Source organism: Cupressus sempervirens, chromosome 2 (genome assembly GCF_028749045.1).
Source record: "Cupressus sempervirens isolate cs-2001-9-10 chromosome 2, ASM2874904v1, whole genome shotgun sequence".
Taxonomy (NCBI): domain Eukaryota; kingdom Viridiplantae; phylum Streptophyta; class Pinopsida; order Cupressales; family Cupressaceae; genus Cupressus; species Cupressus sempervirens.
Window position 1 is genome coordinate 777,625,341 of NC_143119.1, and position 27,753 is coordinate 777,653,093.

The 27,753-nt window shown below is 35.2% G+C and overlaps 1 protein-coding gene across 3 annotated transcripts in view; it reads left to right on the forward strand.

The window, feature by feature from the left end:
• Positions 1–27,753, forward strand: part of TRM9 (RNA-binding (RRM/RBD/RNP motifs) family protein) — a 121,894-nt gene that overhangs the window by 74,508 nt on the left and 19,633 nt on the right. For all 3 annotated transcript variants that reach the window (XM_089815572.1, XM_089815570.1, XM_089815571.1), the window contains 3 exons: positions 1,268–1,396; positions 1,969–2,301; positions 26,230–26,295. In XM_089815572.1, coding sequence (XP_089671698.1) covers positions 1,268–1,396; positions 1,969–2,301; positions 26,230–26,295 — 528 coding nt within the window. The remainder of the gene's footprint in view (positions 1–1,267; positions 1,397–1,968; positions 2,302–26,229; positions 26,296–27,753) is intronic.

Here is a 27,753-nt window from a genome sequence, read left to right on the forward strand (position 1 = left end):
TAAATAGCATGAACGCAAGTGACACCAAGATTTAATGTGGAAATCCAATTTGGGAAAAACCACCAATTGCAACTAGTTACTGATTTTTACTCTTGTGAAGTGAGCCCTGTTAGGAGCCAACCCTATTAAAGGTTACAAAACACACTGTTAGGTGTGACCGTGTAAGAGGATTTAATCACCCTATCAGGAGTGGCCTTGTTAGAGGTCTTTAGACACATCAATGTAGAAATGCCACCTTGTTAGAGGATTTACAAATAGCTGTTAAGCCAACTCTGTTAAGAGATTTATTTCACTGCTACAATGGTTAGAGAGTAACAATGATATAACCTGATTTCTGATGTAACTGTATTGTTGATTTCAAATCTCAATTCTGGCTCGAATACTTGATCCTTCCCGATTGAATGTATCTTTGCAACTTCTCAAAGATATTCTGTTTATCCTCCCAATTCCCTTCCTCTGAGCATCTTCTATTCTTCCATCCACTCGCACACATTCAATCCTCAACTTAACCTTATACTTATATCATTAACCAGGCGCCAAAAGAACTAGCGCGAAAGAGGGGACATGACAAATTATTATGTCTTGTGGTGATTTTGCTTATTGAATTATTATATGGTGTTATGTGGCATTCTGAACATAATTCCTGTTTTATTCTGCACATATGTATATGACTTGAATTTGTTTTTCTATGGATAAACTTAAAACAACCAAGCACCAATTTTTGTTTGGTCTGTGAACCAAACCTTTGAACCTGAACCTGAACTGGTAACTTAGGTGATGTGTGTATTAATGTAATTTATTTTATTTGCTTAAATTTTTGTTGTGTCCAGATCAAACTTCTCAAATTATTCTAGGTGGTCCTCTCACATGTGTAGGCATAAGTGTATTGGTTTCTATTGGAACACCTGAGATGTGATAAGGTCACTTATCAAATTGCCTTAGGTTTTTGATGCGAGAGCATCCTGAGTGTAAGGGAGATCTTGTATTACCCAAAAAATATTAATATCTGGTTATCTTTTCAATAAGGGTTTGGGCTCCCAATTTTTAGCTAATCTAAGTTTTTGAACTATTGTGTGTACCTATGCTTGTCCAAGGAGTTAATTTTCCTTTTCATGTCATCTTTTGTTTGGGAGTTGGCTTGGGATATGTTGGAGATTGTTTAGAAAAGTAAGTCTTGATGTTGGAGGTCACGCTATTATTCAAGTATTTATCAATATTGGCAATGCAAATTTTGATTGCTTTGGTTGGTTAATTGTTCTTTCTGCAGACACGAAATGTTGATAGGGAGCTAAAGTTGGGCCAGCTTCCATTGTTTTTATCAGATTTGTTAAACAGGATCTCATCTCTTCCAGAGGTTTATCAGGGAGACAATTATCTGCCTCTTGATCAGTTAACGGTATGTGGTTCTGATACAACAACATTGTGGCACATTCTTTTGTTATTCCCAAAAAATAATGAATTTGAGATGATTGTAATTTTTTAGAGTGCACTGGATTTCGATTTAGTTTTGATATTGAAATATTATATTATGATTAAATGACATGACATCCCCATCCCAACATCAGTTTAAATGGAACAATCATTTGGTCATCTTGTAAGTGTTCATTGTTTCGGCTTAAATTTTCCATCATGTGTTTTGCATTTTTCTAGAGAGAATTCACTTTTTGATCTTACTAATGTAGTTGCTTATCTACGCTGAAACAATTTATTGTTTATCTTTGAGTTTATCTTTTGCACCTGCTTGATTCTTTATACATTTTCATTATTAAACCTATAGTTGACATATTCATACTTACTTCCCAAGTCATTCATTGAATAATGAATGTGTTTACTGGGCTTTATATCTTTACTTTGATGTTTAATCTAGTTTGCTTGCAAACATCAAAATTAGCATCCTTCTCTACTGTGTGCATATAGTTGTTAACTAAAACTTGAACTAAATATACTTATTGGGCTGAATTTGTACAGGTAAATGAATACCCTCCTGGAGTTGGTTTGTCTCCACATATAGACACACATTCTGCATTTGATGGATGCATAATTTCTCTTTCTTTGGCTGGTCCTTGCACCATGGAGTTTAGAAAGTACAGTACTGGAGGCTGGTTTTCTTCTAAAGAAAATGATTCTGATCATGGACAACTAGATGTTGATATGAGTTATACAGAAGGTAATGTTGGCAATCAAGGCTCGACAAAACATCCAAAGTTTGAAAGAATGGCCCTTTTCCTTCCTCCAAGGTCTCTACTTATATTGTCCGAGGAGGCACGCTATGCATGGCACCACTATATACCCCATCACAAGGTATTGCAATCATTCTGTAATAAATATTTTTTTTAGAGTGTATCTATCATTTTCGCTTGTGCTGCATGTTGATTCCAGTTATTGGAGTATAATACTCAGAAAAACAGATATTATGATTTAATTAGAGTTTTACAAAAACATGGTTAGTAGAGATATATAGGTCCTATCTTAACCAGATTTATACTTCTTGCCATTGCATACTTGCATTTCCTTCCCTGTCAACTATTATGTTTGCTATTACAGGTGAAAAGATCCATGGCCTTCCACTGCTATGACACTATTTGTTATTATAATTCGATGTATAGAAATTTGTGTCATTGTCAAACGAGCAAGCTCTCTTAAATATTTGAAGAAACTAGGCATTTCATCAACCGAGCAACAACACGTTAATAAATTAAGTATATTATAATTATAAATTGCCAGACCAATAAATGATCAATGTAGGATATCTCTATCTACATCTCCAAAAGGTAAGCACATGTTGTAAGCAACTAGTACCAAAAGTTTCTTGAGTTTGGCTAAAGGGAAATTGGCACTAGTGTTGAGTTCGTGTCAGTCGAATGGAATGAATATTAAGAACCGAATGCTTAGTTGGAGTAAAAATGAGTTTTTAAAAATAATAAGCATTCCTTTTGGGGGATTCCTATTTGAGAGTTTTTCCTTCATATTATCAGAGAAAAGGAAGGCCTTAATGTATTTGAAATGAAGGTCCCCATGAGGTGACTGCACTTGTTTAAACTTTCTTTAAGGGCGTTTTGGAGCAGCTACCACAAATTTGGATCTATTAATTAGTGCATCCAATTCCCTAGGGAATGGTGAAAACAAATAGCACACCTGTTGAGGATTACCGTAGCAAGTTTTTTTGGTAGACTTACTTCGCTCAACACCACTGGATTCATTAGGAAGACTCAGTTTTCATTTACTTGTCATCCTTGAGCTTGGCTACACTACAGGCTAGCTGTGTATGTCTTTCAATGTGTGTACGTAGGTTGCTATCACATGAAGATAATTCCATAGGTGATGAATTAAGGTAAGTGATTTCTCTCTACATTTGGTACCACCTCTACATTTCTAAAGGAACTGTATGTTATTTCAGCCATGAGGAACCTGCAGGAAAGAGAGTGATTTGAATGGTAATGAAAAGCAAGAATAGATAGTTGCTGGGAGATTGAATGTAATGCTTATTTTCAAAGACCACAGAACAATTCCACAAGAATGCTAACTGGAGATGTTAAGAATTTGAAAGATCTGATTGCAAAATATCATTGCAATGTCATGTCTAATAGTCAATTGGAATAAATCCGAGATTATCTTCTTCAATACCAATAAGAACAAGCAGAGAGAAATTGAGAGAATTCTAAATGTGAAGGGCAGGATACATGGTAAAATTTTGGGATTACCACTGTTTGGGGGAACAAGTAAAGTTGCATAGTGGTCTAAGCTTCTTGAATCTTGCTTGGTGAAAATGGAGGAGTGCAAAAGCCATTGGCTATATTCTGCTGGGCGTATTTTCATGTTGAAGACAATCATATCTGCAATCCCATTTTATTCAGTGATGCGTATGAAGAGTCCTATAAAGATCATTAAAACAATTGAGAAAAAATGGAAGTCAAAGGCAAGATAAATCCTGTTGCTGGTATGGGATAAAATATGCAGACTAAAATGTAATGGCGTCGCAGGTCTAAGACAGTGGAATTTGATGAATGAGGCTATGAGGGCAAAATTAGTATGGATGATATACAAAAATCAAAACCAAAAATGGGTTGAAATTCTTATTCACAAATATCTCGATGTGTAGTCCAAAGAGCGAGTACTCACCATTTTGAATCCTCCATCAGGATCTTCTATATGGAATTGTATGATGAGATGCAGATTTTCAGACCACCTTACCTGGAAGTTGGGGGATGGCGAGGAAGCAAATTTTCGGAAAGACTCCTTTGAAGGACAACTGACATTGATCACGGCAGGTTCAACGGGGATTTGTGGTGGGTCACTGAAAGTGTATGGGGCAAGAAAGCAGCAAATTGCATCATTAAAGAACATTATATCAGCATAAAATGGAGATAGAAAGATGGAAGAGATCTAGGATTTTCGGTTGATGAAGCTGCTGAGTTGGAAAGTTTAATGAAGAGTAGGAACTTCATACTTTCGGGAGACAAAGATGAATTGATCTAGCGAGGAGCCAAGAAAGGGGAATATTCACTCAAAATAGGGTATAGTTTGGCAGAGGTAGCTGAACTTGAAAACCAAGAACTGGTACACCTTTCTTGGAATAAATTTTGCCTTCCAAAGGCTGGGACCTTTTCATGGTTGGCTAACAAGGGGAGAACTCTTACAAGGGAAAAACTAATGAGGTATGGTTTTCATGGCCATTTTGAATGTGTAATATGTAGAAGATAGGAAGAAACCATTGATCACCTGTTACTACATTTTAAGTATGCATCTCTTTGCTGGAATTATGTGTTGAATAAGGTAAGCATGCAAAGTGCATTCCCCTCCAAGCTAAAGGAGATGTTTCAGATTTGGAGACTGGCCCCTCTCAAATTAGCCTTCTCACGAATTTGGCAGATTTGCCCCTCTTCATATGGGACATCTAGAAAGAAAGGAACATATGTATTTTTCAAGGAAAATTAGAAATGGTGGAAAGGTTTTGTTTAAGAATTGAGTAGTCTATTATTGAACTTGTAAACTTTGTAGTGGCCTATCAAAATCCAAGTAAATATGTATTTAGTTTTTTTGGATTTTGTATTGCGGATAGTGGCCTAAGCTCAAATACATGCATGTTAATGGGCTTCATAGGGCTAATCCTACTCGCAATCCAAGCAAGGAAGTAGAATGGGAAAAGATGATGGCTGGATCAAGAAAAATTTTGACAGGGCATCCCAACGTAATGCGGGTCCCTCAAGGGCTAGGTGTGCAGCTAGAGATGCTACAAGCAACATATTGGTAGTTGAATGTAAAAGACTAGTTGATGGCACCAATAATGAAGTAGAGGTCCAAGAAGCCCTTTTGGTTGTGGAAATGGTTAATCAACTCAAAGAGAATCAATTCATCCTGAAGGGGACTCATAGATAATTATGAACACTATTGCCAGTGGTCAATCCTAGGTTTGGAAAATTGACAAAATCATAACAATAACTCAAAAAATGTTGATGGCATTCTGTAAATTCAAAATTTAGCATATGTATAGAAAAGGTAATTTAATGCTAGATTCATTATCGAAGTTGGCGGTGACTACAACATCTTGACACTTTAATTTGTGCATGTTGATGTCAATTCATAGGTGGTGATGATTATGGATTCTATACAAGACAAGTTGGCTATGCCGATGACATCGACTTGATGAATTCCACCTAAAATTTTGGGTTGGCGACGAGTGATGACATTGTGAAGCAAAGGCATTAGGGTTTGAATGTAGGAGGTATGAAATGATTTGGAGTGCAAATATTGAATGCTCACACTGTTGTAATTTGTGTTTACAAAAGAGGGAATTGAATGGTGTTTTTGTATTTGTTTTGGTGGAGGTGGTTGAGTATCGAGAAGCAAGGAGGCAAACTTGAGCATAAAGGCTGCGAAGAAGCAAATGCCATTATGAGGATGGATTTCAAATGAGTGTTTGAAGATTGTTTTGACTATTGATGATCCTTACTTCCTACTAATGGTGAGAGGGTTGTTTGGGATTGAAAACTACTTGCAGAATATTGATACCGCACCGATATTGATATTTTGTTAATGTTTTGTGCATGGGGATTGAAAGATGGTGGTGTGGATGATGTTAGTAGAGTGGTGCAACTAGAATAGAGGGTGGAGTTGGATGCTTTTCTTTGTTTTGCAAAACCATGCAAGGGTTTCATCACAAAAATTGGTGATTGGGTACATGTACCACATAACCCTAGCCATATCCATGCATCCATCTTGTGCAAACGAGAGAGTATGGAAGGAAGAAGGGCAAAATAAAGATGAATGTGACAGGTGATGAGTGATTATACTACAATGTGAGAATTGGTTCTTCAATCCGAGTTGAGGAAGGAGGAATTTGACAAAGAAATCCTTAAATTCGAACTAGCGGATTATTGTAGATGTGACAACATAGCCAGTGTAGAGAACCAGGCGATTGTTGGGTAACAAAATGGAGCCAATGGAGGAGTGAGGAGGGTTCAAGGTTGAGGGCATGGGCAAGAACAGAGGGTTGAAACTAATGTGGATCGAGGTTGCAATTGTGGGAGAGGCATTGCCAAGCAAGGTCGAGGAGGAGCACGTGTAGAGAGGTAGGTTTGAAGCTAACAGTGGCATGGCTTCTGTGTTAATTTTGAATTCCATGCTGATATGAAATTTCTGCAATTTATTTTTCTTTAGGTATATGCTTTTGTGTTTTGGCAGGGTCAAGTTGATGCCCTGGATGATGTTTGAGTCGAGAGGATTTTGCTTTGGGTAGCACTAGGCTGGTCATCTAGTTGATGCATTGTTTATTTGAAAGATTTTGATTCTTTTTTTGTTAAGAAACAAAATATGTTGTATGTATGTGAAGTATAGATGACAATATGTACATATGTAGTTGTAGGTGAAAATTAGGGTTTAATACAACAAGCAGTTAGTTGTAGGGGTGGTATCTATCAAAGGGCAGAAATTTTGATGTAAACTATAATTTCATTTAAATTATTGATAAAAAATACATATGTATCAAGAAAAATAATAATACTAATTATTGTGTATATTAATAATTAATAATTGATATTAATATTAATTATTATACCAATATTAGGAATATATATTATTATTAACTACTAAATCGTTATCTATTATATTATATATTAATAATTGATCATTAATTTGAAATTGAAATATAACTTTGAATATTGAAATATTACAATTTATATTTTGATAAAATTATATATGTTAAAATATATTTATATGGATCAAATACGACTTACGACAGTGTGCCCTTCATAAATTTGCTTGTCCTCAAGCAATGGTCATTTTTTACAAATCTTTCGTTGTGCCACTCTGATATTAATCAATAAATTCAATCTTGAGTTCACTCTTGTTGTTCTTTTCATTCTAGAACCACACATGGAACATACATTTGGAAATATGAAATATATGCATGAATATATGAAGACATGAATCATACACAAATTATACACATTAATGCTTGAGGACACGAAGCATACACATTAATGCAAGAAGATACAGAGCATACACATAATACACATTATTAAATTCTTTTCTAGTAAACAAAGAGTGATATATGTATCTTTCATAAACAATCAAGGTTTAGCTTGGTAGTAAAGTCTTGAGCGAGTGCCTACAAACTGCTCAACCCAACATTGTCCCACTATGACAACTCACCTCTTGGCCCACAAGAGGTGGGACCACCCCACAATGACAATTGCATTCCTTGAGGTGATTTACTTAGCTTCAGACAACTGGTAGACAGCAATTCCCAAACTTCATTCATTCCAATTGATTACAAGGGAAGATACATACACCTATCTAAATAATGTAATCCTAGTATTAATTTATAATCTATCTATAATATTTATAATTTGTTCACTCATTGTTGACATAGCCCTCCTCGTTTGGTAAGTTTGTATTAACTACTCTTCACAGGATGGCAGGATTATGCTCTAATACCACTTGTTATGTCCCCAACTAGGAAGCTTTCAATTTCCAATGATTAGCATACACAGCTATGTGTCTAAATCAATTCAACAAGAAATAATACAATGAATAGTTCATAATACATTTGGTAGTTAACATTTTCAAGCCTTGATTCCTTACTTCTCTCCTAAACTTAACCCTAAAGAGGATGTGGATTTACTTGTCATCGGGTGCTTAACACCAATTTATGAGTAGGCTCCCTCAAGACTTTAGAACCCCGTTCCTATTCTATCTTGGGATTCACCTACCTTGTGTGGATTTACTCCGCCTTTCCCTACATAACACCAACTTACCCGCTTAAGGGGCTGTAGCAAGGGATTAAGGAATATGCTACTAATAAATTACTTCAAATAAATTATGAACAACTAAAATTCTCTCTCTCTCTCTCTCTCTCTCTCTCTCTCTCTCTCTCTCTCTTTCTCTCTCTCTCTCTGTATAAAAACTCTGATTCATGATTCAAACACATGATAATTCCTATATTCCAAACATATTAGATCTCTCAGTTATATAATCCAGATTCCACACACACACACATATAAACTCTGATTCATGATTAATCAAACACATGATAATTCCTATATTCCAAACATATTAGATCATTCAGTTATATAATCCAGATTCCATATATATATATATAACACTGCTTTCATTATTATTATTAGATATATATAGGCCCATTAATTTATTCCTTATATCATTCAGATATAATATTCTTGAGTTCAAAATTTACCCATTAATAACATCATACTTTGCTGTTACATAATGCTTGCCAGCGTTGAATATGATTTCTGTCTTTCTGGTCTCTTCTCTGTGATCAATACTCAATTGGATATAATAGTTTGTGTCCTTTTTCTGTTTAAAAGTAAGTATAATTCCGATTAGCAAATATATATACATATGTATAGCAGACTATTTAAGAATCCCTATCCCTAATAGATTTTGGGTATGATATTACAATACTTACCAGCAATATGAATGATTCATTCTCTTTTTTCGGCAACACCTTATTCTGATCTTTATGATTGATATTGAGTATATATTTCTTATTTCATAATCTTGTTTCAGTCTTCCATATAATCCATCCCCAATGAATATTGTCTTCCCTTGTTCTGCTGTGCAGTCTTCCTTAGGTCCCTAATTGATTAAATGATTTTATGTCTTTTTAAGAACAACGATTTCATTAAGACATATCCCTTCATAAAAATTAACTCTCAAAATCACAACTGTTCAATCATAATCACGTATTATATTAGACGTGCTTCTTAACTAATCCAATCCCCTCCTAAAAGAATCAAAGCTTCTTAAACTTGTTATTTGACTAAACACTATTCTCTAACAATTCACCATAACCATTTAGAAATTAATCTCCACGTAAGCAGGAATAGCATGACATTTGTTTATGCTGCTTCATATTGTTATTAACATACAGCATCAATTGATAATAATACTAATTATTATATATATTAATAATACTAATAAATTGATATTAATATTAAATAAGATTATATCATTTTAAATTATTATATCTTTATCGATATTTTATGTTTTTTATTTTTTGTGATAAATAAGGGGCCGAAGCCAAGAGTTTGTATTACAATAGAATTTTAAAACATACAAATAGTTCCTTGGATCAAACCAGATAGTATCAAGCGAAAGCTGTAAAATCATGTAGAGAGACCAAAATAGAGCTCTATACTGCTCCTAGAAACAACTAAGAACTATCAACCAACTACTACATCTGCATAAGTTGATATTTCAAAATGTAGAGCTGATTGCAATAAACAGAAAACTCAAAAGATTATCTTACCTCTCATCAGCAATCAAGTAATTGGGAAGCAGTGTAACATACTACTTTTCTAACCATTTGCAACTGTTAGAAGTTGTAATCTTTCCTTGGTGTATTTATAAACCAAGGTTAGAACTCTTTTCTTTATTGTTATAATATATTAGGATATAAGCCAAGGTATCCTAATATATTTCTTTTTTGTCCTTTTTCCACTACATCTTATTTTGTCATCTAGTGGAATATGTGAGGACAAATATATATTGTAATTTCTAATTTTAGATTATTCCTCCTTAAGAGGAATCTCACACTTGGCCTCACACACTTATGAACGGTGGCATTCATAGACATGGGAGTTACATTCCAACTCCTCTCTCTCATCTCTATTTAAGAGATGACCCTCTTCTCTCATTCAACAACAATGAGGTTTCTTCCTCTTCTCAATTATTGTATGAGCCATTGCTCTCTCTCTCTCTCTCTCTCTTCCTTCTTAGGCTTTTCATGCCTCATTCATAATGTCACAAGGGGTTTTCTTTGCTTTCCCCTTTCCAAATATCTTGTCTCATGGTGTTGGAGCTTGAAGCTTTCTCTCCTATTTTATGGTAATATCTTTTCATGCATTTACTCACTTAGATTCTTTCCTGGTATTGTTTATTTACAGATTTCTTTTTCCATTTCTAACAGTAACAATTAGTAAATTACAACAATTACATTATTTTTCATATTCACCTAAATGAAAAACATTTATAACAACTACTCTACGTATTCCATTGAAAGAGCTTAATGGCTATAACTAGTCAACTGAATTCTAATTAAGCAAAAGAAATGGCTTAAATGAACTGCTTGCAACTTTAACATCTATCTAAACATATCTTCAGCTGAAAATGAAAGTACATAAAGTAAAATACCCGAAGAAAGAAGATAACATGAATACAAATCCTTTTGTATTGTGCAAGTCTTGGCATCTGGTAGAGAGGAGAAGCATGGTTAGGGACTTAACCTCCCAAATGCAGACCCTTAGGTATCTCCACACAATCTCAACTAAGAAAGACCCTCCCTACCCTCGATTAGGCATGGGACACCCCTGTGGTGTCATGGAGCATCCTGATGTTAGAGTGTGGGCTAGGCATTCAACTAGGCTATGGAGTCCTTCCCATCAGCCCATCTCCCAACAGCTAGCAACCTTGACCTCTAGTGATCACAACAACAAGCATGCCACTAAACCTACCTTGACTAGGGATTTACATGGACACTATGTGCCCGATCACCCACGGCTCGACTTGACAACAAGATAATACCATTTTGGTCACCATGAGCTAACTTGGTTTGTTCATTTGCTTATACTCATTTTATGCTTAGTATAGTACTGACTATCCCTCTTTTCCTTGCAGGTTTTATTCACATAATGATTTATTTTTAGCCTACACCCTTCATCTAGACCTTACCGGTCATCTTGGATGAATTTCGGTGTGGCTGTCTACTAAACTCTGGCTTATAACAGATGCGCAAGAGAAAAGTTCCTTGGTATTTTCATATATCTCCTCTTTATCTCAATGAGGACACCCTCCTTATCTCAGATGACATATGGATAATGCGTCTGTATAAGATTAGCACTGAACTGTATTCTTCCTCTTTAATTTGACTTATGATATTAAAACTCATTTGTGTACAGCAATTAAATATAACAGAATTAATTTCTTGTACTTAAGGAATCAATTTGCAGACATATCATTCCATACTGGAGCTTTGTCCGCCTAACTCCAATTCATGACATTATCAATTCCTTATTCTGGGTACTTAATCTCATTGTAATAACCTCAATAGGTTATAACTCCTTCAAACACCAAAAATCTTTATACTTCAGTTGTTTGACATTTCGTCAAACACTTTGCAAGCAAGCTCTGATACCATTGTAATAATCCTGCTCAATTCCGACCTTAAAATGCTGATTGAAGGCTCGAAGAATTTTGTCAAACACTTTGCATACAAGGGGTCATATGACTGATATAACTTTTCAGATTGTTGCAATGACTCTTGTTTCGATTTGCATCAAAGAGAATGCTTACAAAAAGACTCCAAATTGTCTAAACAATGACCTCACATGAATGTGTAACTAATTTTGACAATATTCAATACAAATATGTGACTTAAACTACTTGCAATATGCAGCTACAGAAACTAGTAATTAAGACAAGTACTTTGGATGCAACCTAAGATGACATTAATGCACTTACAACCAAGTGGCATTAATATAAACACTTAGTATGCAAAATTATAACATTATTTATGCCAAAAAGAGAATTTACAGCCAATTGATATTTTGTCAAACAATTGGAATGCAAACTAATAAGCTGATCATCAACTCTAGGTTTACAATATAGATAGTCTAAAAATTACAATGCTCTTTAATTGCAAAATCCTAGCCTTCCTTTGATACCAATAATACCAAATGACAAACAAAGACAAGTACAATATGGAAATAGTGAAGTGCTGAAGCTATATTTTGTACTCAGCTGAAAACCTAGTTTTCTCAGAAAATATGCCAAATGAGAAGTGAAGAACCTGATTGTAGATGGCTGTAATAAAGCTGCCCCTTCTGCTTTGCTTTTTTCTTATCTTCTTTTTCCACTTGCTTTATTCGGATTTGCTTTTTTTTCGTTTTTGCTTTTTCAAACTGCTTTTTCGGATTGCTTTTTTTGGAGCTGTTTTTTTCGGACTGCTTTTTCCGCCTGCTTTTTTCGGGTCTGCTTTAAAATGGCTTCCTATAATTTCAGACCTGCTAGAAATGACCTCCAATAATGCTGAAATGCTGAAAATGGCCTTAGGTCCAATGATGCCCTAGCTGAAGTGACTGAAGTATTACCTCCAATTGTGCAACCCTTCAGAAGATATTTCACTTCCTCAGTTATGCTAATCCAAGAGAGTTTTCGTTCCCAAAGATCAATTGACTATCTGAAACCACTTGGCTCCAGAATAGACTATGGGATTGAATCACAATTTGATGTCAAGAGAGAAATAAACAACTGGATGATTAGAATGAAGCCCGGGGTGCCTATTTATTCTTTTTCTCCACTTTCTCCAAAAACTTCTAGAACATTATTTTATTTTATCTATTAGTGACTTTATAAAAAATATTTTATAATTCAAGTCACTTTATTAAATTAATTAAGTATAAAGTTAGCTTTTAATATTTATTGATTTGATAACTTTATAAATAATTAACTTAATACCACTTATTTATTTAATTAAAATAATTAATTAGTCATCCTCATAAAATATTCATTATTTTGGATAACCTAATTAATTAAATTAATTAAATCAAATTGCCTCCAAAATGGGGACATGATAGTCTGCCCTTCCTGAAATTGCTTGTCCCCAAGCAATGGCTGAATAATAAACCAATCAATCCGCCTGGATCCCAAATGTAGTCATGAACTATATTGCTATCAATCAACACAGGCTCCTGCAATATCCTCTGCAATATAACCAAGAGGAATCCATAATCAAATTGACAATTACAGCTCAACCAAACTCCAAAATCACAACTGCCACAATCAGAAACCCACGAGACACAAACTTCTAGTACATCAGAACCCAAGTAAAGTGGACAAATCAAACTGCCAACACAGTAAATTCCATCAATGCATCCCACTGGCCTATGCGAAATGTACAATACAACTCTGCAACAATGGTGAACACTCCCGAATAAAACTGTACCAAGTATGGAGAGTCCACACACTGTACAACTCCTGTAGTCAACACAACTCTGCAGATCACCAACCACTATCTCATAACCATCACAACTCTCATCCCGAGGCATCAAACCGTCCCATAACTGATGACAAGCACTAGGAACCAAAGTACATCTCTGTATCATCATCTCATCAACATGGTCATCAAAGGTAAATTGATGAACATACCTCACAGTGTAATGACGATAGAATGCGCCAATCTCAGTCAGTGGCTCAGACTGCAATCTAGATGAAACTAACTGCAATTGATCATCCTCCGAAGACATCACCAAGGGAGTAGTATTACTAGCAGGAACCATGCCAACTACCGGCTCACCAACATCACACATGATCTTTGATACAACATCTTTAGTCTCTGTGCCATCAATACTAGAGGCCACCACCATATAAGGCATACCATAACAATCTGCTGCAGCACCCAACTCAACTGAGCCCGATATGCCAATTTTAGTATCAAGGATGGATGCATCCCCATCTCCACTGTCTCTGACAATCTCGACCATAGACATCCTCAGATCACCAGACACTACAGCTTGTGACTATACAGAATCTGGTAAAGACTCCAGTCGCTCTAACTCCACGGTCACCTTAGCCAAATGAAATTGTGACTCCTCGAAAGCCAACTGTGTATTCTCAAGAATCTCAGAAGTCACCTCGAGCTGCTGAGTAAGCTCACTCACCTCAACTTCCTTGGCCAACAATGCATCGTATGCTGTACTCCCCCACTCCATAAGATAATCTCTGTCGGCTACCAACTGCATATAATTCTGTCTCAAAATCAGAATAGCCTCCCATAAAGAGTGGATCTCTATCAAGGAAAGATAATTGCCTCCCTGCTCATCACTAATAGGAGAACCCCATCCATAAACTGCTAACAACTGACGAGCAACATCGAAATGCTGGCAAGCGATAGCAATGTCTCGCTCACTAACTCTCAACTGACTAGACACATGATGGCACTTGCTAGAGTGTCTCCTACAAACCACTTCTGATGCACTGTCTAAAGGAGTATCCTCGAAGTTACTGGTCTCTAGAGTATTACCATCCATATCCTGTGAATCAACTCCAAAGCTCATATCAACATACTGAGTATCAAAAACTGTAGCAGTGCTATCCAACTCCTCTGTACCAAAAGAAACTGCCAAGGAAACTAAGTCTTCAAAACTGCCCACTGTATCCTCCTGGATGTCATCAATGCCAATATGATCCTGGGGCTCATCTGTACACTTTGCCAAATATGAAAGATCATCAACACATTCCAGCAAGAATGATCGACTGGATATATGAACAAAGCCCAACACCGGTGTATAAAAACTAATACCAACATTGGACAAGCTGCTGGCACAAGAAAAGACAACACCATGCAATCTGCTAATCAAATCCATGATAGCACCCAAACAATCACTGCTACCAAAAAGTGTTAAAGATCTCCAGTCAACTGAATCCCAAACGCCAATGAAACAATCTCGAGTCCATATCCGTAAACTAGAATCAGCTGGTAACTCAAGCAAACTCCTCAGCTGAGTAATATGACCAATACCAACTAACTCCCCATACCTGTTTGACATTGTCCCTATATCCTGGATGTGAATGCAAGATGAATTCACAACATTATCAACGACCACATATGATTTACGTGCCGCAGAAAGCTGAGTATCAGGAGTGCAAGATGAAACTAAACTCAACTCCATGCCATGCTTATCCCCATGTCTCTCCCAGTCCTGTAATGCCAATGGAGTATTCACCAAAGAAGCTCGAGTGTCCTCAAGCTCGCGAGAAAGCCAGTCAACTTCCTCCTCCTTCCTCCTCAAGGCATCTGAATAGTCTCCGAGAAAGCTAAGAGGATGGTCACGATCTGATAGAAGATGTAAATAACTCAACTTCATCGTTCCCATTCCTTCCCTAATCGCCAGTAAGTCAACACAAGAAGAAACTGTCGTGACTTCTTTCTGTCTCTCCTACAGTTGAATCATCCAAATGTGATTTTCAATCAATCCATGCATCCTGTCATGATGAGATAAAGCCGCGACAATATCCTTGTCCCTTGTCTTCAGCTGGCTTGTCAAACCAAGTGAAGAGCTACTAGCCTCTATCTCATGTGAAGAAGCATCCAATTGTGCCTGATACTCATTTTCTGCAAAGTCTTGAATGCTCACTTTTTGATCAACTGTACTATCCTCAAACGTGATAGTATCCTCAACTGCTGTAACTTCATCCAGCCCAATTGTACTGTAATCACTATCTGTGTCAATCATGCAATCTGGTGTGCTTGTGATATCACCTTCTGATGCAACTGGCTCAACCTGCACAACATCTGTAACCCCTTCTGCCTGTGAAGCTGATGCAAATAAACCATTACCTGAAGATGTGCTAATGTCTCCCTGTATCGAATCTGCATGTCTGTTAAACTCCTCATACAAGTTTCTGCTTGTCATAGGGAAGGTACGATCCTTAGGCCTATCAATCAGGCTCTTTAACCACGTACGTGCCATAGGTGACAAATTCCTCTCTTTTGTCGAAACATACCATAAGTCTTTTCCCAAAAGTTTAGAAATTTCATCCTTCTCCTCAAACAGGATTGTGAACATAATGGAGTGCATTGATGCCAATACCCTGCTGGGATGGAACTCGTCCATAATATTCCAAAATGTATTAAACATCCTGTGAATGTCACCAATACAACCTATTGCTAGCATAATATTTTCAAATCTACACCTCGCAAATACTTCAAGTAATCTTGCCCTTTGTGTGAAATAAGGGTCCCGGATGTTGTCCAACTTTTCGAAGCTTTTTACCATGGCATGAAATATCTCTCTCATAATTTGATCGTCATAAGAATCAAGGCCAGCTATTATCCTCATGATTTCACTAATGCAAGAGAGAGCTGTAAGTCTTATTACCTCATCATGATGTCTCAATAATCGGGGCTTAACCAACGAACCAAATGCTGGAGATAAAGTTGTTTGCATAGCATCGGGTCTTGACTGATCAAACTTGCCTAAATAAGTTTCCAACTCCTCCAAAGTTCTTAGAAGGTCCTCTATTTGCTGAAATGGACAATTTAATTTCTTCTTTACATTGTGCATTCTTTCTTCCAAATCCTTGTCTCCTGTTAAAGCCATACTGATAATTTGAATTCAATCTGAAACAACCCAATCAGGCTGGCAGGAAACCGCTCTGATACCACTGTAATAACCTCAATAGGTTATAACTCCTTCAAACACCAAAAATCTTTATACTTCAGTTGTTTGACATTTCGTCAAACACTTTGCAAGCAAGCTCTGATACCACTTTAATAATCCTGCTCAATTCCGACCTTAAAATGCTGATTGAAGGCTTGAAGAATTTTGTCAAACACTTTGCATACAAGGGGTCATATGACTGATATAACTTTTTAGATTGCTGCAATGACTCTTGTTTCGATTTGCATCAAAGAGAATGCTTACAAAAAGACTCCAGATTGTCTAAACAATGACCTCACATGAATGTGCGACTAATTTTGACAATATTCAATACAAATATGTGACTTAAACTACTTGCAATATGTAGCTACAACAACTAGTAATTAAGACAAATACTTTGGATGCAACCTAAGATGGCATTAATGCACTTACAACCAAGTGGCATTAATATAAACACTTAGTATGCAAAATTATAACATTATTTATGCCAAAAAGAGAACTTACAGCCAATTGATATTTTGTCAAACAATTGGAATGCAAACTAATAAGCTGATCATCAACTCTAGGTTTACAATATAGATAGTCTAAAAATTACAATGCTCTTTAATTGCAAAATCCTAGCCTTCCTTTGATACCAATAATACCAAATGGCAAACAAAGACAAGTACAATATGGAAATAGTGAAGTGCTGAAGCTATATTTTGTACTCAGCTGAAAACCTAGTTTTCTCAGAAAATATGCCAAATGAGAAGTGAAGAACCTGATTGTAGATGGCTGTAATAAAGTTGCCCCTTCTGCTTTGCTTTTTTCCGATCTTCTTTTTCCACTTGCTTTATCCGGATTTGCTTTTTTTTCGTTTTTGCTTTTTCGAACTGCTTTTTCGGATTGCTTTTTTTGGAGTTGTTTTTTTCGGACTGCTTTTTTCGGGTCTGCTTTTTCGGCCTGCTTTTTTCGGGTCTGCTTTAAAATGGCTTCCTATAATTTCAGACCTGCTAGAAATGACCTCCAATAATGCTGAAATGCTGAAAATGGCCTTAGGCCCAATGATGCCCTAGCTGAAGTGACTGAAGTATCACCTCCAATTGTGCAACCCTTTAGAAGATATTTCACTTCCTCAGTTATGCTAATCTAAGGGAGTTTTCGTTCCCAAAGATCAATTGACTATCTGAAATCACTTGGCTCCAGAATAGACTATGTGACTAAATCACAATTTGATGTCAAGAGAGAAATAAACAACTGGATGATTAGAATGAAGCCCGGGGTGCCTATTTATTCTTTTTCTCCACTTTCTCCAGAAACTTCTAGAACATTATTTTATTTTATCTATTAGTGACTTTATAAAAAATATTTTATAATTCAAGTCACTTTATTAAATTAATTAAGTATAAAGTTACCTTTTAATATTTATTTATTTGATAACTTTATAAATAATTAACTTAATACCACTTATTTATTTAATTAAAATAATTAATTAGTCATCCTCATAAAATATTCATTATTTTGGATAACCTAATTAATTAAATTAATTAAATCAAATTGCCTCCAAAATGGGAACATGACACTCATAATCAATAAACATAATTTAAGAACATAATTGTTCAGAAGAAGGCATGACCTTGTCTACTAGTGCTAGCAAGTGTGATCACTTTCGATTGCTAGAAATGCTTGTACGACTCCTTGACTATAGTGCATCAACCTCAAGTGATATGGGAGCAATCTTAAAGTGAAGCAATAGCGATATGAATGGAAAACATTGGTAGGTATATCAGCAAGAGGATTGCAAACCTAGTTATGAACCACGGGAAAAATGAATTATACTCAAAATGATCAATGACAGTTTATATGCAATACTCAAATGGGCTCAAGGGCAATATGAATGTAATTCTCAATATGACAGTATGAATAAAATCTCAGAGATGACAATATGGAAATGCAGATAGCAACTGATACTTAAAATACTGATGTGTGGAATGTTGCTGGTAAGAATGAAATCGCAAATATAGAGTTTGGCTCGCTGCTCCAGCTAGATGAAGAAAGGGTGCTAAAGATGAGTTATGTTCAAGAGCCTCTAAAAGACTGATTACACATGTGGTTATTTCAAAAAAGAAAAAAATATCAAATAGGCCACTGGGAATAAAGAGGGCCCATGACATGGAATAATATTAAAACATTGCCAAAGGTTGGAAATAATAACTTTACTCTCAATGTGTTAATATACCATTCTATATCTACCTATACTTGTATGTGCATATATATATATAGATACGTACGTACATACATACATACATACATACATACATACTTACTTATACACACACATATGAGTGATATTCTAAGCATACGTATCTTGTGCATACGTCTTATTTTAAGTGGGTGTATACGTTCATGTATGTCTCTTTTGAATTTATGTATATATACATATATATGTATATATGTGTACAACTACATGTAGGTACCATGGTATTATTATATTAAGACATGCCAGTTATCACAAGAAGCTCTGAGTTCATTCTAATGTATATAGATAACAATTTTGTTCCATTTTAATTATTTTATTATCTTATTAAATGCGTAGACCACTTTATATGGATCAAATACAGCTAAGGCCAGCATAATGAAGAGTTCAAAGCATATAAACTCTTTGTTATAGAAAAGAGTTACACACAAAATTACGAATGGGTTGAGATGCTAATTTTGATGAAAAACATATGAAGGAAGTTTTAATGAACAGGATCTCTGATAGAGTGACTGTGATATAATAAAATTTCTGCTATTCAATATAAATGTTTGAATTTGTGTTCAATTTATCAATATTTATCCTTATGCAATTCTGTCTTGATTTAGACTGCAATATAAATCTGAATATCTGATGCATTGATCACAGAGGAAAATGATTGAGTTGCTGATGATACTAAGCACAATTTATATTGTGTGATGTTCTCATTCAGTGGACTCAAAAGTCTTATTTATAAGAAGGGTAAAGGCATGTCCACGGAGGGACACAACTCTATGTGGTATCCCTACGTGGACTTTGAAATAGTCAAACAGACTGCCACCGACCAAGTTGATAATTGCAACTGTTCGAAACAAAGCCAATGTTAATAATCTGTTTGTTATGCGAGGAGCCTGATCACACAAGGGCAGAAGTATATCACAAACTTTAAGATGGAAACTAATTTGATATATATATATATAAAATCATTGTTCTTGATATACCAAATTATTCCAATTCGACTGAAGCTACCATTTTAACACTCCGTCTTAGTGAGGGAGGATTGGATCATCAATTGTTTTCTCACAATAGTAATATTCACTTGATATGTGCATTGACATCATATTGTGATGTTTATCAAGAGAATAAGTTATTTGATATCCGACACTTCGGGACAACAACTTTATGTAGTCTATTAGATAACAAGAAATCACAATGTCACAATCTCTATTATGACAAGTATCATGATCTCCAGGACAACAACTTAATGAAGTCTGATCATTATACATTTGTTGTCACGACTTTTGGGACACTGGGACAACAATTTAATGAAGTCTGTCATAACAAAAGGTCAGACTATTGATAAGATCATCACCTTACAATAGTTACCTTCCAAATATATATATCGATGAAAGAGCATCACCTTTCATGACATATTACACATATATAAGATAGTAACTCCTTAATCATAAGATTAAATGAATGTACAAATATATATTACAACAATTAAAATTGAGATTCATATTTAGGAGTTACAATCATATTTGAATCATCCCAAGTTTTCCTTTGAAGTGCTCCAATTTAGGCTTTAGAGAGAGGTTTTGTGAATATATCGGCATTTTGTTCATTAATGCTGATGTATTCTAGCTTAAGAACATCTTTGTCCACCATATCTCGGACATAATGATAAGGAATTTCAATATGCTTGGATTGATTATGAAAAACTGGATTTACTGACAACTTAATGTAGCTTTGATTGTCACAATGCATTACTGTAGGTTTTAGTGGCTTGCAAACAATCCAACTAGCAACTTCCTTAACCATATTGCTTCTCTGGCTCCCATGGATGCAACTATATATTTTGCTTCTATGGAACTTAGGGCAACTGATGGCTACTTTCTGCTAAACCAAGATATCATAGCTGAGCCAAGATTGAAACAACATCTTGTAGTGCTTTTCAGTCAATGGAGCTGCCGACCTAGTCAGAATTTGAGTATGCATGAAGTTGAATCTCAACTTGATATTTCAGACCAAGTCCAATTATACCATGCAACTATTGTAATATGTGCTTAGTTGCCATCAGATGAATCTTCTTAGGTTCGCACATGAATTTACTCAGGGTATTGGTTGTGTAACAAATATCAGGATGAGTATTCACCAAATACATTAGAGATCCGATTATCTATTGGTGGTAAGTAGGATCAGTAGGTTTTGATTGAATTCCTTCATTTTTAAGCTTGTGAAGATTTGTTTCCATTGGTGTGGTTGAGGGCTTGCAGTCTATCATTCCAAATTTGATCACGATATCGACAATGTATTTTCCCTGGTTCAAGAAAATGTAGTTTTCTTTTTGCCATACTTCTAGATCCAAGAAGTAGTGTATGAGTCCAAGATATTCATGTTGAATTCAATAGCCAGATCCTGTTTGCATTTTATTATAAGATGGTCTTCACCAGTTATTAGTAAGTCATCGACATATAAAACAAGAATAATCATATCACCATTAGATATTTTTAAATATATATTAGGATCAACTTATTTTTGGAGTATCCTTATTTAGTGAGATAATTGTCTATCCTTTTGTACCATATGCCCTAGTGGCTTGTTTAAGGCCATAGAGTGCCTTTTTCAATTTGCACACATAGGAATTTTTGTCGTGGGTGACAAATCCTTTTGGTTGTTCTATATACACTTCTTTGATAACACCATTTAGAAAAGCAGTATTAACATCCATTTGATGCATCTTCCATCCTTTAGGTGCTGCAATGGCTATGATGGTTTTGACAGAGGTGTATTGAGCATCTGGAGCAAATGTCTCTTCATAATCAATTCTAGCTTTTTGAGAAAATCGTTGAGCTACAAATCTGGCTTTGTATTTTTCAATACTATCATCCGGAGCATGTTTGATTTTGTATGACCATTTGGAGGAGACAACAAATTTATCCTTAGGTTTAAGTATGACGTCCCATACATCATTTTTCAACATAGATTGATATTTTTCAATCATTGCATCTTTCGAGGGTTGACATGATAATACTTCTTCAACACTTGATGGTTTTGATTTGATTATTTCGGGTACTAGGGCAACATAGCATGAATGGCGTCTCGTTCTCTCTTGCTTTCTCTGAATACTTCATCAGGTTCTACTTGATTTTCTTCTATCATCTTTCTTGCCCGAAGTGGCCTCTTCTTATTGTTAGGGTTTTTAGCATTTTCTGTTGTAGAATAAGAAAGTGCATGATCTTCTGAACCACTCTCCCTTTGATTCTCAACTATGGGATTCTCATCTAATTTAGTAGTTGATTCTATGTTTGATTCGTCAATGTTCTTAGAAAGGTTATAGGCAGTGTCTTCTTTAAATTTTACATCTCTTTTGATTTCAATAGTACTTTGTCCAAGAACGTAAACCTTGTAACCTCTGGAGGATTCACTATACTCTATAAATATGCCTTTCTTCCCAGATGGTTCTAGTTTGGTTCTCTTTTCTTTCAAAATATGAATATATGCGAGACATCCAAAAATTCTTAGGTGACTTAAATCTGGCTTATTTTCTGTAAATACTTCTTCAGGGGTTATGTTCTCTAAGATTGAATCAGGACATCTATTTTGAATGTAAACTGTGCTATTAGAGGCTTTAGCCTAGAATGAGATGTGAAAATCTTTGTCATGCATCATGACTTTGGCAAATTCTATGATGGATCTGTTTTTCCTTTCTACCACTCCATTCCGTTGAGCATTATAAGGTACTGGAAACTCCCTCTTAGTCCCAGACTCCCAACAGAGGTGCATAATTCTTTAAAGTTTTCAGAAATGTATCAACTCCCATTGTCATATCTTAGTGTTTTGATTTTCTTCCCCCTTCAATTTTCAACTAGTGCCTTAAACTCTTTGAATTTGGATAACACTTAAGTTGATTCCTTAAGTTTTAGGAAGTAAATCCAAGTTTTCCTAGAGAAATCATCTATAAAAATTACATAATACAGGGACTCATTGAATTGAGGGACTGACACAAGACCGCATAGGTCGGTGTGAATAAGTTCAAGTATGGTTTTGGATTTATGTTCACTTTTGGGAAACGATCCTTTGGTATTTTTTTCCTAATGCATATTCCTTGCATGTTCCAATATGATTAGATTTTAAACTAGGTAAGCCTATTACAATCTTTTCTATAGATGGTAGAGCACGGAAATGAAGATAGCCAAGTCTTGCTAGATTTCATTTGAATTTGAAACTTCATGGTTTAAGGCTAGGTTTTGATGGTTACAAAGTTTGTATAAGCTTCCATCTCTAAGACCAATGGTGATTGCGTTCTTAATACTGGAGTTCTTTGGGCCAAGATAGAACTTTATCTTCTTGAAATGTGATACAATACCCTTGATCTGCAAGAACAGAGATTGAAACCATATTTCTTTTGATGCTAGGTACAAATAATGCATTCTTTAGCTGAAGAGTGACTCTTGTTTTCAGTTGTATTGACCATGTTCCAATTCCCTTTAGTGGATATGTAGAGTTATCCCCTATTATAACTTCTTCAGTGGAGTAACCTTCAAAAGTTTTTAATTTGTCTTTGAATCCCGTTATATGACGAGATGCTTCACTGTCTATTATCCATGTATTTTCTTTGGTGTTTAGTTCACTTGATAGAGTTAAATAAAATGCTAATTTTTCATCCTTCTGCTGGAGCAGCTTGAATTTTTTTCCTTTCCGGGCAGACTTTGTGAGTGTGACCAAATTTGTCACATTTAAAGCATTGTACTCTAGATCAGTCTCTTTCTTGTATGTTTGATTTCCTTTTCCTCTTTTCCTTTTGAATTGACCCTTCTTCCCTTTATTATTTGTATTTGTTTGAAGGGCTTGAATTTCTACCTCTTGATTTAAACTAATACCTCTTGAAATCAGTCTTGACTCTTCTTGTGTACAATCATTCTTAAGTTGATCGAATTTCGGCAATTCTAGTCTAGAGTGCATTCCACGGATAAAGGTTTCCCAGGACATGGGTAACCCTTTAAGGGCTATTAGAGATAGTTCTTTGTCATCCACCTGATTTTCGATGGTTGCAGGTTGGCCTTTTAATTCTTCAATTCTTAGGAAATAAGACGTAATAGTCTCTCCATTGTTCATGTTGATATAAAACAGTGGTTTTAAGGTGAGCAATCTGCTGGTGTTATTTATTTCAAATGTGTTTTTAATAGTCATGAACATTTTATAGGTAGTTTTGAGATTTGATATGGATGGTAGTATGTTATCTTTAACAGGAATCTATAATAATCTTCATGGCTTTATTATTATGCCTTTTCTAAGTTGATTTGTCTGGATCATTTAAAATTTTCAGGCATTTTCTTATCTTCTTCCACATACCCTTCTAATTCAAGTTCTTGTAAAATAATCATAATTCGAATTTTCCTTGAAACAAAATTTGAAGCACCTTCAAGTCTATCTTCCAGTCTTACATGGTTAACCATGATTGTAATTTAGACATTGAATGAGAGATATATGATATAGAAATCTGAATAATAACTGAATAATCTTTGCCGTATCAGTTAGGCTCTGATACCATGTTCATGAACAGGATCTCTGATAGAGTGACTGTGATGTAATAAAATTTCTGCTATTCAATATAACTGTTTGAATTTGTGTTCAATTTATCAATATTTATCCTTATGTAATTCCGTCTTGATTTAGACTGCAATATAAATCTGAAGATCTGATGTGTTGATCACAGAGGAAAATGACTGGTTGCTGATGATACTAAGTACGATTTGTATTGTGTGATGTTCTCATTCAGTGGACTCAAAGTCTTATTTATAAGAATGGTAAAGTCATGTCCACGGAGGGAGTACCATGTAGGGTCATGTCCCTACGTGGACTTTGAAATAGTCAAACAGACTGCCACCGACCAAGATGATAATTGCGACTGTTCCAAACAAAGCCAATGTTAATAATTTGTTTGTTATGTGAGGAGCCCGATCACACAAGGGCAGAAGTATATCATGAACTTTAAGATGGAAACTCATTCAATATATATCTTTGATACATACATACATACATACATACATACATATACACACACACAAAATTATTCCAATTTGACTGAAGCTACCATTTTAACAGGAAGAGAAAATGTTCTTGCTGTGCTGTTGTCTGTGAAGAAAAATCATACGAAGATTGTTGAAGGCAAATGGAAGTAAGAGTGTCAAAAAGGTAGTTAAGTTTCTGAACATGAGTTTTCTTAAGATTTTCTACTGAGGCAAACAACAGTAATAGAATAAAGACCATTATCCTTTCAAAGTGTTAAAAGCTTTACTTACGCTACAGATATGATCAAGGAATATATATTACATACTGCTTCAGGTTGGTTTACTTCATTTAAAAAAGATTAAATAATTCTATACAGAAGAAATGAGTTACAATGAACTGAAATATTCAAGGTGAGAATGTTAATGTTATAAGTCAGCATTGGGTTTTGAACTTTTATGCAATGAGACTTCTTTAAGTAATTTTGAAATCCAGATAACATGATTTATGATTATTCTGTAAGTTTCCAAAGAACAGATGATGTAATAATGTGCTTATTTAAATATTGCTGATCAAATGCAGAAGTTAGTAAAAAATTGAACAATTAGAATAGAAACAGTTACATGATAGTTGATCACATGTACGCACATGTTTTTCTGTTAAGATGCTTCACAGATTTTTGGAAAGAGTAAGGGCTTCTGTCGGTTATTTTGCCTTCTTGTCCCTTATTTCATTGCTTGATTGTATATCTCAACATGAGATCAGAGTTGCTTAGTTTGTATGTCAACAGCTATGATTTTAGCTGTCTTTCATTTAGTTTGTTTAGGATATCTACAAGCTCAGATGGCAATGCCATAAATTCACTTTTTAGATTGCCATTATATCTTTTCATAATTATTTGTTGTTTCCAGTTCCAACTCAAGCTGGGAATATCAATATGTGAAATGCTTTTTTCGTACTGCTAGTTTTGAGTAATATTAGAGTTTTAAAAGTTATACTCGTGTTTTGTTCATGAGTTCTGTTTTACATATTATATTAACGTGGTAAATTGGCATAACAACTCATATAATTTTAGCAATCCTTTCATGTGGTTTTCTTTTGACATCTACAATTTCTATGAACTTAGATGGTGATGCTATAAATTTGTCTTTCAGTTGCAGTTATGTTTGTGTTTTTTAAAGTTAGTATGTAATAGCTGAAGATGCGAAATCCAGTATGTCAAATTGAATTTTTGTAATTCCAAACCCTATGGTTGTTTTAATATTTTATTAGTCTTTTGCTACAAGTTTATTTTGATGGAAGCTTATGAGTGATATTCTGTAGGTGGATATTGTTAATGGAGAAAGGATCTCTAGAAGTTTGAGGAGGGTATCATTTACGTTTCGTAAGGTTACCTCTTGACTTCTCATTTTTATATTTTTCTCTTACTTCGACAAAGATTACAATTTTCTGAATTCTTTGTAAAAAATATTTGTACAGTTCCAAAGCTGCTGAGTCAGATGGTATTTTCTATTCAGCTATGTACTGATATTCACCAAGTGCTTTGAATGTTTGTACAGTTGGTATGGAGTGAAATACATTACAATGTATTTATGTTTGATAAAAAAAAATATTATGGTCAAAAGAGGAAATAAATTTTCAAAATTTCATTGTAATGTGATAAAAGTCAAATATGGGGAGAGGGTGACTGCATTCTAAAATATCTCTGTATAGGCACATGCAAGAATTACGATTGTACAATGCATGTTATAGGCAAAGAAAATTTCTTAAAAGTTTTTTGATATCTTCCATGTAGTAATTTGAAAGGGCTTGCATTTCCTCAAGAGGCATGCAATTTATCCATGTGCATGAATAGGGCATGCACCTCTAGAAGCATGCAACTTGTCGATATGCATGCATGCATACAAGTGGGTCTGCCTGTGAAAGACAACTACTGTGGTTTGATCCCATTCAGCAAAAGACCTTGAGAACAATACAAAATCTAGATTGAGCCATAGAGAAGCAGCCTGAAATCTATCGATCCTAGCAGCAATATTGTTCTTCCCTTACCTCCCATTAAACTAGCAAACCGGCTATATTGTGGCTTAACTTCCAATGAGTGAAGTTCCTTGGAAAACCCACCATAAGTTCTAAGTAGGAAATTTCTTGGAGAGGGACCTCTTGACGGAACCAGATAATAACCAATTTTTATTGACTAAGATCACTTATGCCTAATAAGATATCATTCAACTAAGAATGATTTCCTGCTGCTACATGTGGCGAGGTTCCATTTGTTAGACAACAAGCCCATTTGACTTTCCTACTCTCCTACGAGGCTACGATCTTGTATAAAGCTTTTACCTACGAAGTAGAATTCTTCAACTACCTTCCTTCTTAGAGCTTGATCCTCTTAGTTTTTCCTACCCTTTATGAAAACTTAGAGGTATTTACGTTTCAGTTTATTCTCCAAGAGTTTTTCCAAGTCTCATGAAATGGTAGTCTTGAAGTATTCCATCCTTATTCTCCACTTCTCCAAAGTGAAACTGGGTTTCTTTTACTTCTTCTTCCTTGTCTTGGGAATAAATCTTGTCCTCCACTCTCTAGATTCTTTGCTTCTTCGCATCACTTTCGAAGGTTCCGAGATTGAGATTGTCTTAGCTTATACCTACTTAGGGGTCATGTTCTCTAGTCTCCATTTTAGTACGAGGCCTGCTATCCAACCATGTATCTACAAAGGGTTTGGTTCCCTTGTTCTTCTTGAGAAACAATGCTTTAGGCATCACTTCTAGGATATCTCGTCCAAGATGACACTTCTTGACACTTTTGTGCGTCCCTCAATTCTCTATGGGTTTGTGGTTTGGAGGCCTT